Source organism: Scyliorhinus torazame, chromosome 14, assembly GCF_047496885.1.
Source record: "Scyliorhinus torazame isolate Kashiwa2021f chromosome 14, sScyTor2.1, whole genome shotgun sequence".
NCBI lineage: Eukaryota > Metazoa > Chordata > Chondrichthyes > Carcharhiniformes > Scyliorhinidae > Scyliorhinus > Scyliorhinus torazame.
In genome coordinates this window covers 108,565,264-108,579,522 of record NC_092720.1, presented here as the reverse complement: position 1 = coordinate 108,579,522, position 14,259 = coordinate 108,565,264, and the positions used below count along the sequence as shown (strand labels likewise).

At 52.1% G+C, this 14,259-nt stretch overlaps 1 protein-coding gene across 1 annotated transcript in view; it reads right to left on the bottom strand.

Moving 5' to 3' along the window:
* The window catches only part of LOC140389336 (SLAM family member 5-like), a 42,666-nt gene that overhangs the window by 2,325 nt on the left and 26,082 nt on the right, over positions 1-14,259 (bottom strand). Inside the window, exon 5 of the mRNA XM_072473502.1 lies at positions 10,560-10,655. Coding sequence (XP_072329603.1) covers positions 10,560-10,655 — 96 coding nt within the window. The remainder of the gene's footprint in view (positions 1-10,559; positions 10,656-14,259) is intronic.

The following is a 14,259-nucleotide window of genomic DNA, read 5'->3' as shown; positions in this document are numbered from 1 at the left end:
GCTCCACATTTATGGGCTTGTCAAGATTGCCATGATTATGCCAATAATACTTTTAGAAAGCCATTTTTATTCATAAAGGAATTGTATGACCAAAGCATCTTAATCACTTCAGACTATTCTTACATAACATCTAAATCCCATATAATTTACATTTCTAAACTATTAATTTAATCTTTTGACTTTGGTAAAATCCTTTGGAAGTGGGTTGGAGGCATGGAGGAGTGACGTGGGTAGCGCCTGATGTCCTGGGTGTAGTGGGGACAGCAAATGAAGGTAAGAAAATGAGGGGCCAAAAGGGCAGTGTCAATACTGTTCAAATGCAGGTCCATCTAAGAGTGTTGGCTGTCAGAGTCCTGTTGGACAACGGCCTTTGCAATGTATCGAAGGGAGGGCAAGCTGAGCCTGCGAGTTCAACCATGTTCTACAGAATGGTGAGTACGACACTGGACATTAATATAAACATTCAATAAAAGCTGAACACAAAAGCCCAACATTGTTTCTTCCAGAATAAAGTAAATGTCCCTCTACTTCCCTGTAACTGTCAAAGAGTGCCAACCATGAGGAATACCAGTACATTTAGCTCTCTGACTCACCTCATCTAAACAAATAACGATGATGCACACATGAATTAAATGAAATCAATTTAATGTGCAATATTTATAAGTGACATTTAATTTTGAAAAACACCTAGACCACCTTTGTGCTCTCAAGTCTTATGTTAGTGGCAATGGAGTTGGGCAGGGAAGTGTTGGGCATGATGCAAAGCCTCCATTTTTAATCAGGAGGCTCATTAATAGGCTGCACATAGATACGGCATTGTCGATTGACGGCGGGCTTCACCAATGGAAAACTTCCTCTACCCCTAAGTCAAACATATTTTGCATGAATGGGCGGGATTCTCTGGCCACTCATCCGCCTGTTCCTTGGCATCGTGCCATTCGCTGGCGGTGGGACTCTCTGCTCCTGCCGCTGTCCGGACCAGAGAATTCTGCCGCCAGCAAACAGCTGGAGGATTCTGGCCCATGTTTCTGGTGCTTAGAGTTCTAATTACAAATATGTAGGATACAGCAAAAGAGAGAAAGTGGAAGAGACACAATTCCAGTCACGACTTTGGGAATGGCATACTGTTGACAAAATCTCAGCCGTGGTTTTTGGAATCTATCCAAATGCAACAACTGTGTAAACATTTGCCTTTAAGAAATTTTAAAACTACAAGGAGACCCTACATATTAATATTTAGAAAGTATTTTTTCAAGTATTGCTTTGATTTTCTCTGAACAGAGCCTGAAACTTGGAAAGGTTGAATTAACCCTGTGCTGACAAATTATATACACTTATTTATTCTAGCAAGCAAAATTTATTTGTTGTTGGAAATTGAATTACTTGTTTTGTCTTGTATGAATCTGTTTTATGTTGTGTCATATTCCAACTTTCAAAAGACAGAAGACATTGCAGGATTTCTCGATGAATACACCGAATAACTCATTGTAAACAAACTCATCAGAAAGTAAAATACAAAGGTTTGTTTGTAAGCCTTGATTTGTGTAATAAAATGCCACCAAGTGATTTCAGCCAGAGCTATTAAGTTTAAAACTTATGTCTATGTTGCTTCTTCTTAACCTGTTGTCTGAATTCAGTAGTGTGACATAAAGCTGTGTGTAAGTGGAAATTCAGTACTGGACCATTGCTGGAATATAAAAACACGGTACCTTCTTGTTTTCTTTCAATCAGCTGATGTGGCCGTCGCTGGTGAGGCCAGTACTTATTGCCCATCAGAAGGTGGTGATGAGTTGTCTTCTTGAACTGCTGCAGTCATTCAGGTGTAGGTACACCCTCTATGCTGTTAGGGAGGGAGTTCCAGGATTTTGACAGTGAAGGAACGACGATATATTTCCAAGTCAGAGTGGTGAGTGACTTGGAGGGGAACCTCCAGGTGGTGGGGTTCCCAGGTATCTGCTGCTCTTGTCCTTCTAGATGGTCGTGGTTGTGGGTTTGAAACGTGCTGTCTAACGAACCTTGGTGAGTTACTGCAGTGCATATTGTAGATGGTACACAAGGCTGCCACTGTTCGTCAGTGGTGGAGGGTTTGAATGTTTGAGAAGGAGGAGCAATCAAACGGGCCGCTTTGTCCTGGATGGTGCCAAGCTTCTTGAGTGTTGTTGGAGCTGCACTCATCCAAGCAAGTAGAGAGTATTCCATTACACTCCTGACTTGTGCCTTGTAGATGGCGGACAGACCTTGGGGGATCAGGAGGTGAGTTACTTGCCATAGGATTCCTAGCCTTTGACTTGCCCTGGTAACCACAGTATTAATGTGGCTAGTCCAGTTCAGTTTCTGATCAATCGTAACCCCCAGGATGTTGATTGTGGGAGATTCAGCGATGGGAATGCCATTGAATGTCAAGGGGCGATAGTTAGATCCTCTCTTGTAGGAGATGGTTATTGCCTGGCAGTTGTGCGGCACTTGTCAGCCTAAGCCTAGATATTGTCCAGGTCTTGCTGCATTTGGACATGAACTGCTTCATTATCTGAGGAGTCGCGAATGGTGCTGAACATTGTGCAGTCATCTGCAAACATCCCCACTTCTGACCTTATGATGGAAGGCATGTCATTGATGAAGCAGCTGAAGATGGTTGGGCCTCGGACTACCCTGAGGAATTCCTGCAGTAATGTCCTGGAGCTGAGATGATTGACATCCAACCAGCGGAGAGTTTTCCCCCGATTCCCATTAACTCCAGTTTAGCTAGTGCTCCTTGATGCCATGCTCGGTCAAATGCTGCCTTGATGTCAAGGTCAGTCACTCTCACCTCATCTCTGGCATTCAGCTCTTTTCTCCATATTTAAACCAAGGCTGCAATGAGGTCAGGAGCTGAGTGACCCTGGCGGAACCCAAACTGAGTGTCCATGAGCAGGTTATTGCTGAGTAAGTGCCGCTTGATAGCACTGCTAATGACTCCATCCATCCTTTGCTGATGATGGAGAGTAGACTAATAGGGCGATAATTGGCTGGGTTGAATTTGTCCTCTTTCTTCTGTGCAGGACACATCTGGGCAATGTTCCACATTGCCGGGTAGATGCCAGTGTTGTAGCTGTCTTGGAATAGCTTGGCTACGGGTGCAGCAAGTTCTGGAGCACATGTCTTCAGTATTATTGCCAGAATATTACCAGGACCGATAACCTTTGCAGTATCAAGTGCCTCCAGCCGTTTCTTGATATTATGAGGAATGAATCGTCTTGGCTGAAGACTGACATCTGTGATGCTGGGGACCTCTAGAGGAGACCGAGATGGATCATCCACTCAGCACTTCGGCTGAAGGTTGTTGGGAATGTTTCAGCCTTGTCTTTTGCACATATGTGCTGGGCTCCTCCATCATTGATGATGGGGATATTTGTGGAGCCTCCTCCTCCAGTGAGTTGTTTAATAGTCATAGATTATCGTCATAGAATTTACAGTGCAGAAGGAGGCCATTCGGCCCATCGAGTCTGCACCGGCTCTTGGAAAGAGCACCCTACCCAAGGACAACACCTCCACCCTATCCCCATAACCCAGTAACCCCATGTGGTAGTATGTATTGGGGGTCATGTGGGACTGGAAGCCCTAATGTCATTGGCTGACAGATCCCGGGTCCTGATTGGCCGTTGACCTCTAGCTCCGCCCTGAAGGCGGAGTATAAGAAGCCGGAGTCTTCCCCCGCAGGCCAGTTTACTATCGAGCTGCGGGGGAACAGACACGCTTAATAAAGCCTCATCGACTTCACTCTATTCGTCTCACGGAGTCTTTGTGTGCTACAATTTATTAAGCGTGCCTAAAAAGGACTATGGAGCTCAGGATCATTCCGGAATGCCTGAGGATCAGCCCCCACGCAGTGAATGCGGCAGCAGCCTTCAAGCACTGGCAGACTTGCTTCGAGGCCTACCTCAGAACGACCACCGGCCGGGTCACAGAAGACCAAAAACTGCAGGTCCTGCACTCAAGGGTGAGCACGGAGATTTTCTCCCTCATCGAAGACTCGGAGGATTTCCAGACGGCGTTCGCAGCACTGAAAAGTCTCTATGTCCGCCCAGTTAACCAAATCTACGCTCGCTACCAGCTCGCGACGAGACGGCAAGCTCCCGGAGAATCGATGGACGAATTCTACGCCGCGCTGCTGATTTTGGGACGAGCCTGCAGCTGCCCGTCGGTGAACGCAAACGAACACACGGACATGTTAATGCACGATGCTTTTGTGGCAGGTATGCAATCCTCCCAAATCCGCCAAAGACTTCTAGAAAAAGAGTCGCCAGGACTCTCAGAGGCACGGGCCCTAGCAGCCTCCCTAGACGTGGCCGCGCGTAATACCCGCGCCTACGGCCCCGACCGCGCGGCAACCCATTGGGCCCCGTACGTACCCGTCGCGGCAAACCCCCTACCCCCCCCCCCCCGGACACCCCACAGGCTTGCGCGGTCCAAACGCCGAGTCGCACCGGGGGCGCCCGCTGTTATTTCTGCGGCCAGGTGAAACACCCCCGACAGCGCTGCCCGGCCCGCGCAGCTATCTGCAAAAGCTGCGGGAAAAAGGGCCATTATGCGGTTGTGTGCCGGTCCCGCGAGGTCGCCGCTGCCCCGGGAGAACAGGGAGCCCTGCAAGCCGTTTACGCGCCCCAACCCCCCCAGTACACCATGTACGACCCGCAGGCGCAGCCGCTCTGGGTCCCGACCACCGCGGTCCCGGGAGAACTGGGAGCTCTGCACGCCGCTTACGCTCCCCAACCCCCCTCCCCGCAGCCCATGTATGACCCGCCGCCGGCGCTACCGCTTTGGGTCCCGGCCAACACTCTCCACGGAGAGGAGGGAGTTTTGCGCGTCCCTAACGCCACCCTAACCCCCACCCCGCGCCCCACGCCTGACCCGCCGGCGCCACCTACTTAGGCCCCAACCACCGCTGTCCCCGGTGAGGGAGCTCCGCGCGGTCCTAGCGCTCGCGGTCCTAGCGCTCGCGGTCCTAGCGCTCCCCAGCCCCCCCAGCACACCATGTGCGACCCGCAGACGCTGCCATTTTGGGTCCCGGCCACCACGAGGGGAGTAGGGGCGCCGATGTGCGACCCGCAGACGCCGCCATTTTGGGTCCCGGCCACCACGAGGGGAGGAGGGGCGCCGACATCTTGGACCACCCCAGACCTGTACGACGCATGGGGGCGGCCATTTTGTCCACCCCCGCCGCCATCTTGTGACCCCCCAGCCACGTGCGATGTATGGGGGCGGCCATTTTGTCCATCCCCGACGCCATCTTGGACGGCAACAACGGACCCCACTCCACTACTACAACCACGTCTCGCTTCAATTACGCTCGATCAAGCTCGGCCCCGGACACTCCAGACGACAACGACAACGGTGCTAATAAACGGCACGAGACGCCATGCCTAGTCGACTCCGGGAGCACGGAGAGCTTTATACACCCCGACACGGTAAGACGCTGTTCCTTGACCACCTATCCCAGCGCACAAAAGATTTCCCTAGCTGCAGGATCCCACTCCGTACAGATCCAGGGATTCTGCATAGTTACCCTAACGGTGCAGGGAAGAGAGTTCAAAAACTACAAACTAAACGTCCTTCCCCAACTCTGTGCCCCCACCTTGCTGGGATTAGATTTCCAATGCAATCTACAGAGCCTTACGTTCAAATTCGGTGGCCCAATACCCCCACTCACTATCTGCGGCCTCGCAACCCTCAAGGTGCAACCCCCGTCCTTGTTTGCGAACCTCACCCCGGATTGCAAACCCGTCGCCACTAGGAGCAGACGGTATAGCGCCCAGGACCGGACCTTCATTCGGTCCGAAGTCCAGCGGCTACTAAAGGAGGGCATAATCCAGGCCAGCAATAGTCCCTGGAGAGCGCAGGTGGTAGTAGTGAAGACAGGGGAGAAACAAAGGATGGTCATTGACTATAGCCAGACCATCAGCAGGTACACACAACTAGACGCGTACCCTCTCCCCCGCATATCCGACATGGTCAACCGGATTGCCCAATATAAAGTCTTCTCCACCGTGGACCTCAAGTCCGCCTACCATCAGCTTCCCATCCGCCCAAGTGACCGCAAGTACACAGCCTTCGAGGCAGACGGGCGATTATACCATTTCCTACGGGTCCCTTTTGGCTTCACAAACGGGGTCTCGGTCTTCCAACGGGAGATGGACCGAATGGTTGATCAACATGGGTTGCGGGCCACGTTCCCGTATCTCGACAATGTAACCATCTGCGGCCACGATCAGCAGGACCACGACGCCAACCTCCAAAAATTCCTCCAGACCGCCAAAGCCTTGAACCTCACGTACAACGAGGACAAGTGCGTTTTTAGCACCGATCGGCTTGCCATTCTGGGCTACGTAGTGCGCAATGCGATAATAGGCCCCGACCCCGAACGTATGCGCGCACTCATGGAATTTCCCCTCCCGCACTGCCCAAAAGCCCTGAAACGCTGCTTGGGGTTCTTTTCATACTACGCCCAGTGGGTCCCCCAGTACGCAGACAAGGCCCGCCCCCTAATACAGACCACGAACTTCCCTCTGTCGACAGAGGCTTGCCAGGCCTTCAGCCGCATCAAAGCGGATATTGCAAAGGCCACGATGCGCGCCATCGACGAGTCCCTCCCCTTCCAGGTCGAGAGCGACGCCTCCGACGTAACTCTAGCGGCCACCCTTAACCAAGCGGGCAGACCCGTGGCCTTTTTCTCCCGGACCCTCCACGCCTCAGAAATCCGCCACTCTTCAGTAGAAAAGGAGGCCCAAGCCATAGTGGAAGCTGTGCGACATTGGAGGCATTACCTGGCCAGCAGGAGATTCACTCTCCTCACGGACCAACGGTCGGTAGCCTTCATGTTCGATAATGCACAGCGGGGCAAAATCAAAAACGACAAGATCTTAAGGTGGAGGATCGAGCTCTCCACCTTCAACTATGAGATTTTGTATCGTCCCGGAAAGCTGAACGAGCCGTCCGATGCCCTATCCCGTGGCACATGTGCCAACGCACAAATTAACCGCCTCCAAACCCTCCACGAGGACCTCTGCCACCCGGGGGTCACTCGGTTTTATCACTTCATCAAGTCCCGCAATCTCCCATACTCTTGAGAGGAGGTCCGTACAGTCACAAGGGACTGCCACATCTGCGCGGAATGCAAGCCGCATTTTTTCAGGCCAGATGGATCGCACCTGATTAAGGCTTCCCGCCCCTTTGAACGCCTCAGCCTCGATTTCAAAGGGCCCCTCCCCTCCACCGACCGCAACGCATATTTTCTTAATGTGCTGGACGAATACTCCCGCTTCCCTTTTGCCATTCCCTGTTCTGACATGACCGCGGCCACAGTCATTAAAGCCCTGAACAGCATCTTCACACTGTTCGGTTACCCCGCTTACGTCCACAGCGACAGGGGGTCCTCTTTCATGAGTGACGAGCTGCGCCAGTTCCTGCTCAGCAAGGGCATAGCCTCAAGCAGGACGACCAGCTACAACCCCCGGGGGAACGGGCAAGTAGAGAGGGAGAACGGCACGGTCTGGAAGGCCGTCCTACTGGCCCTACGGTCCAGGGACCTCCCAGTTTCACGGTGGCAGGAGGTCCTCCCGGACGCTCTCCACTCCATCCGGTCGTTATTATGTACGAGCACTAATCAAACGCCCCATGAGCGTCTCCTTGTTTTCCCTAGGAGGTCCTCCTCTGGAACGTCGCTGCCGACCTGGCTGGCGGCCCCAGGGCCCATCCTGCTCCGAAAGCATGTGCGGGCACATAAGGCGGACCCGTTGGTCGAAAGGGTTCACCTCCTCCACGCGAACCCCCAGTACGCCTACGTGGAGTACCCCGACTGCCGACAGGACACGGTCTCCCTGCGGGATCTGGTGCCCGCCGGCAACACGCACAACCCCCCGACACCATCAACCCAACCCCCCCTTCCTGCCACCACCGCACCCCGCGACCGCCCCCTTCCCAGGAGGATCGGTTCCCCTCCCCTCAGCACCGACCAAGAATAAAGCACAAGCTGAAACCGTAAGGCTCCTGGAGGCGACAACACCGGTACAAGCACCATCACCACCACCGGGGCCGAGGCGATCGACACGGACGACCAGACCACCCGACCGACTCGTGGCGTCGATCTAAAACTAAATATGGACTTTTCACAAGAACATTTTGCTTTTTTTCCCATACCCTCTGTAAATAGTTGCAACAGGACAAAATTGTACAATACTGTATTGCCTTGTGAATGTTTTTTTTTCCTCCCAGGACCAGCCCTGTAAACCCTTACCACCATACGAAGCGTCACCCCGCCGGGTTCATTTTTGACAAGGGGTGAATGTGGTAGTATGTATTGGGGGTCATGTGGGACTGGAAGCCCTAATGTCATTGGCTGACAGATCCCGGGTCCTGGTTGGCCGTTGACCTCTAGCTCCGCCCTGAAGGCGGAGTATAAGAAGCCGGAGTCTTCCCCCGCAGGCCAGTTTACTATCGAGCTGCGGGGGAACAGACACGCTTAATAAAGCCTCATCGACTTCACTCTATTCGTCTCACGGAGTCTTTGTGTGCTACACCCCACCCAACACTAAGGGCAATTTTGGACACTAAGGGCAATTTATCATGGCCAATCCACCTAACCTGCACATCTTTGGACTGTCGGAGGAAACCGGAGCACCCGGAGGAAACCCACGCACACACAGGGAGGATGTGCAGACTCCGCACAGATAGTGACCCAAGCCGAAATCGGACCTGGGACCCTGGAGCTGTGAAGCAATTGTGCTATCCACAATGCTACCGTGCTGCCCAATCCACCATCATTCACGGCTGGATGTGATAGGACTGCAGATCTTAGATCTGATGCTTTTGTTGTGGAATCGCTTAGCTCTGTCTATTACTTGCTGCTTATGCTGTTTGGCACACAAGTAGCCCTGCGTTGTAGCTTCACCGGGTTGACACCTCATCTTTCGGTGTGCCTGCTGTTGCTCCTGGCATGCTCTCCTGCACTCTTTCTTGAACCAGGGTTGATCCCTGGCTTGGTGGTAATGTTCGAAGTCTATCCCATTTAGCACGGTAGTCGTGCCGAACAACACGATGGAGGGTATCTTCAACGTGAAGACAGGACTTTATCTCAACAAGGATTGTGCGGTAGTCACTTCTACCAATACTGTCATGGGCACATGCATCTGCAACAGGCAGATTGGTGAGGATGAGGTCAAGTATGTTTTTCCCTCTTGTTGGTTCCCTCATCACCTGCTGCAGTCTAGCAGCTATGCCCGTTAGGACCCGGCCAGCTTGGTCTGTGGTGGTATTACCGAATCACTCTTAGTGATGGAAATTGAAGTCTCACACCCAGAGCATATTCTGCGTCCTTGCCACCATCAGTGCTTCCTCCCAAGTGATGGTCAAAGTGAAGGAGTATTGATTTATCAGCTGATGGTGGCCGGTACGTGGAGGTTTGCTTGCCCATGTTTAACTTGAAGCCAGGGGACTTCATGAGGTCCAGAGTAGATGTTGAGGACTCCCAGGACAATACCCTCCTGGCTGTATACAACTCTGTCACCACCTCTGCTTGGTCTGTCCTGCCAGGGAGACAGGACATACCGGGTATCTGGGACATTGTCTGTAAGGTATGATTCTGTGAGTATGACCATGTCAGGCTTTGGCTTAACTAGTCTGAGACAGCTCTCCCAACATTGACACAAGTCCCCAGATGTTACTAAGGAGGACTTTGCAGGGCCGACAGGGTTGGGTTCACCATTGTCGTTTCTGGTGCCTGGTTCGATGCCGGGTAGTCCATCCGGTTTCATTTCTTTTTTGTGATTTTGTCACTTTCAACTGAGGCCATTTCAGAGAGCAATTTAAGAGTCAACCACATTGCTGGGTCTGGAGACACATGTAGGCCAGGCCAGGTAAGGATGGCAGATTTCCTTCCCTAAAGGACATTAGTGAACTAGATGGGGTTTTACGACAATGGCTTCATGGTCATCATTAGACTTTTAGTTCCAGATATTTTATTGAGTTTAACCTGGGTCTCCTGATAATTATCTGGGTCTCTGGATTACTGGTCCAGTGCCAATACTGGACCAGTGCTGATTTGGGCAGCACGGTAGCATAAGTGGCTTCATAAGATAGCACTGTGGCTTCACAGCGCCAGGGTCCCAGGTTCGATTCCCCGCTGAGTCACTGTCTGTGCGGAGTTTGCACATTCTCTCTATGTCTGCGTGGGTTTCCTCTGGGTACTCCGGTTTCTTCCCACAGTCCAAAGACGTGCAGTTAGGTGGATTGGCCATGATAAATTGTCCTTAGTAACCAAAAAGGTTAGGTGGGGTTATTGGGTTACGTGGATAGAGTGGAAGTGAGGGCTTAAGTGGGTCGGTGCAGACTCGATGGGCCGAATGGCCTCCTTCTGCACTGTATGTTCTATAATAACACTCTGCCACCGCCTCCCTTAATTAATAAACATTACAATAAAAGCGTCCAGTTTCTCCACAAGTTACACCACATTATGAAGTAACACATCACTTGACAGCACCTTAGCATTTTCTCTGGGTTTTTAAGCTGATTTAAATTGTAGTACTTACTGATATTACTGTGGAGTGCTTTCCAGAGGCACATAATGATTAAAACCAGAACTGCCATCACCATGGGGACCAGGACTGTCAAATAGTTTCTTTTACCTGAAATAGATTTATAGAATTTTATGAAACATGAAGGACTCTATTTATGGTCTCTCATCAAACAAATGCCAGTTTTGAGAGGATTACTCCCTTAGTGCATTCACTGGCTCTTTCCAAAAATACTTTCAAATGATTTTTCCACCATTCATTCACTCCTCCTTTCAAATCACTCTGGATTCAGCTTCCACAGTCTTTGCTGATATTCCATACCCTTAAACATCAGTAGCATAAAACACCTTCTAACCTCCGCCTTAACTCTTTTGTGAGTAATTTATGTGTCACGACCCCCCGGATTAGGGAGCAGTCCGTTCCAGCCCCACTTGACCCAGAAACTCAACACAGGTGGAATTTGATTTAATTTGAAAGTCCGAGGTCCTTGGATGAGCCCAATAAACTACAGTCACCAGGTTTGTAACTTCACAACCTTTTTATTATATACAGTAGTATAATTAAAAGGACAGAAAAGGACTTCCGGGTGCGGCCATGCAGAGCTAGGTCGCATATTCGGCAGCTCCTGCTTGGAACGGACTTTTGGGCTCTTTTACAGGGCCCCCACGGCATTTGTTTGACATTTCCCGGTGTGGGAAGAAGGCGGCAATATTCCCCCGACAGTGTCCCCCAGGAAGGGTATGTCTCTTGGTTGCCAGACACACGCAGAAACAGTGAAAGATTTGGCTGCAACTACAGGATAAACAGGGCCTCTTCCAGCATGCAGGCGGGGGAAGGGCAAGCTTAAAGCTGCAAGCTGACCTGAGGGCCTGTATCAAAGGTGAATTCTAGCAGCAGAGGGAACAACTGTGAAAAGACCTCATCAAGGCCACTGAAGGGACTTCCGGTTGCGGTGATGCCTAGCTAGCCGCACGCTTCGGCGGCTCCAGCTCCGACGGACCTTCGGGCTCTTTTAAGAGCCTCAACGGGGAATTTTTCGACGACGCAACCCGGTGTGGGGCGTGTGAGAAGGGAGTCCCCCCCAAACGAAGGAGGAAAAAACCGGCGGCGGCGGCTGCAGCGCGAGGAATCGTCGACCAAAGGGTCAGAAAGAGAGAAGTACAAGATGGCGGCGGAGAAAGCGCAGGCGACATGGGGGCCTGAGCATGAAATTGTGAGATGGTGCGTGGAGCTGCTGAAGAGGGAGGTGCTGACCCCGTTGCTACAGGCAATTGAGGGGCTCAAGGAGACATTAAAGACCCAGGAGACAGAGCTCCGTGTGGTGGAGCAGAAGGTGACAGATATTGAGGACGAGATCCTGGGCCTGGCGGTTAAGACACAGACGCACGAGGCACTTCATAAAAAGTGTACTGAAAGGATCGAAGCCCTAGAAAATGGAGCGCGAAGGAAGAACCTTCGGATACTGGGTCTCCCTGAGGGTGTGGAAGGAGTGGACTGTGGAGCGTACGCAAGTACGATGCTGAGCTCACTGATGGGTGCTGAGGCCCCTACGGGCCCCTTGGAGGTGGAGTGGGCAAATCGGATTCCGGCGAGAAGACCAAAAGCGGGAGAACCACCCAGGGCGATAATCGTGCGATTTTACCGCCTTAAGGATAGAGAAGAGGTCCTGAGATGGGCTAAAAAGGTGCGGAGTAGCAGATGGGAGAATGCAGTGGTACGGGTATACCAGGATTGGAGTGCGGAGGTGGCGAGAAGGAGGGCGAGCTTCAACCGAGCCAAAGAGGTGTTGCATAAAAGGAAGGTGAAGTTCGGGATGCTGCAGCCGGCAAGACTATGGGTCACGTATCAGGAGAGACACCATTATTTCGAGACGGCGGAGGAAGCATGGACCTTCATCAAAGAAGAGAAATTGGATCGGAACTGAGGGACTGATGCTGCAGGAAATGTTATTGTTAATGTTACGGTGGAAGTTAATTGAGAAGTAAACAGGGAAGGGGGAGACATTGGGGAAATGTGGGCGCCGGTGAGGGGGGAAAGACGGGACATAGTTGGAGAATGGGGAAGGGGAGGGGGAGGGGAAAGGGAGCTGCGCCATAAGAGGCGGGTCAGGTAAAGGGATGTTCCCGCACCAGAAAGAATAAGGCGGGAAGACAGGCGCAAGGCGGATGGGAGTTCCCCACATGGGGAGGTCGAGGAGTGAGCAGGAGTAGCCGGGGTCAGTTGAAGTCAGCTGACTTACGGAAGTAATATGGGGGGAGCAATCAAGCTAGAAAGAGATCTAGCGGGGAGGGGAGGAGGGAGGGAGAAGGGGGGGGGGGACAACTGGGTTGCTGCTGCGGAAATCCAAAAGGAAATGGCTAAAGAGTGGGTGGGCGGGGATGGTGTGCGACGCTGGGGGAGCGAGCGGGAGCGCGGAGGCGGGATATGGGACTGGCCTAGAGAAGGTAATGGCTAGTCGACACGGGAGGGGGGCAGGTAGCCCCCTAGTGAGGCTGATCACGTGGAACGTGAGAGGCCTGAACGGACTGATAAAAAGGGCCCGAGTGCTCGCGCATTTGAAAGGACTAAGGGCAGACGTGGTTATGCTCCAAGAGACGCACCTAAAGGTGGCGGACCAAGTTAGGCTAAGGAAAGGATGGGTGGGACAGGTGTTCCACTCAGGACTGGACGCAAAGAATAGAGGGGTGGCCATTTTGGTGGGGAAACAGGTCGCATTTGAAGCAAAGAACATCGTAGCAGATAGCGGAGGTAGATATGTAATGGTGAGTGGCAGGCTGGAGGGAATGGAGGTCGTGTTGGTTAACGTGTATGCCCCAAACTGGGACGATGCGGGATTTATGAGACGGATGCTGGGGCGTATACCGGACCTGGAGGTAGGAAACTTGATTTTAGGAGGGGACTTTAATACGGTGCTGGACCCGGGGCTAGATAGATCCAGCTCAAGGACCGGAAGAAGGCCGGCAGCGGCCAAGGTACTTAAGGGGTTTATGGACCAAATGGGGGGAGTGGATCCATGGCGATTTCTTAGACCTAGGGCTAGGGAGTATTCCTTCTTCTCCCATGTCCATAAAGTGTACTCCCGGATAGATTTTTTTGTTTTGGGAAGGTCGTTGATCTCTAGGGTGGAAGAAGCTGAGTACTCAGCCATAGCGGTTTCGGATCATGCCCCACATTGGGTGGACCTGGAATTAGGAGAGGAAAGGGAGCAGAGAACACTCTGGCGATTAGATGTGGGACTGATGGCGGATGAGGGAGTGTGTGCAAGAGTGCGGGGGTGTATTGAGAGATACCTGGAGGTCAATGACGACGGCGAGGTCCCTGTGGGAGTGGTATGGGAAGCACTAAAAGCGGTGGTCAGAGGAGAGCTGATCTCCATTGGGGCCCACAAAAGGAAAACAGAGGCCAAGGAAAGGGAAAGATTACTGGGGGAGATTTTAAGGGTGGATAGGGAATTTGCAGAGACCCCGGAGGAGGAATTGTACAGGGAGAGGAGACGACTCCAGACGGAATTTGACCTTCTGACCACCAGAAAGGCGGAGGTACTGTGGAGGAAGGCACAGGGGAGGAGGTATGAATATGGGGAAAAGGCGAGTCGCCTGTTGGCTCATCAATTGCGAAAGAGGGCAGCAGCGAGGGAAATAGGAGGAATTAGAGACGAAAGGGGAGACACGGTGCGAAGGGCAGGAAAGATAAATGAGGTGTTCAAGACCTTCTA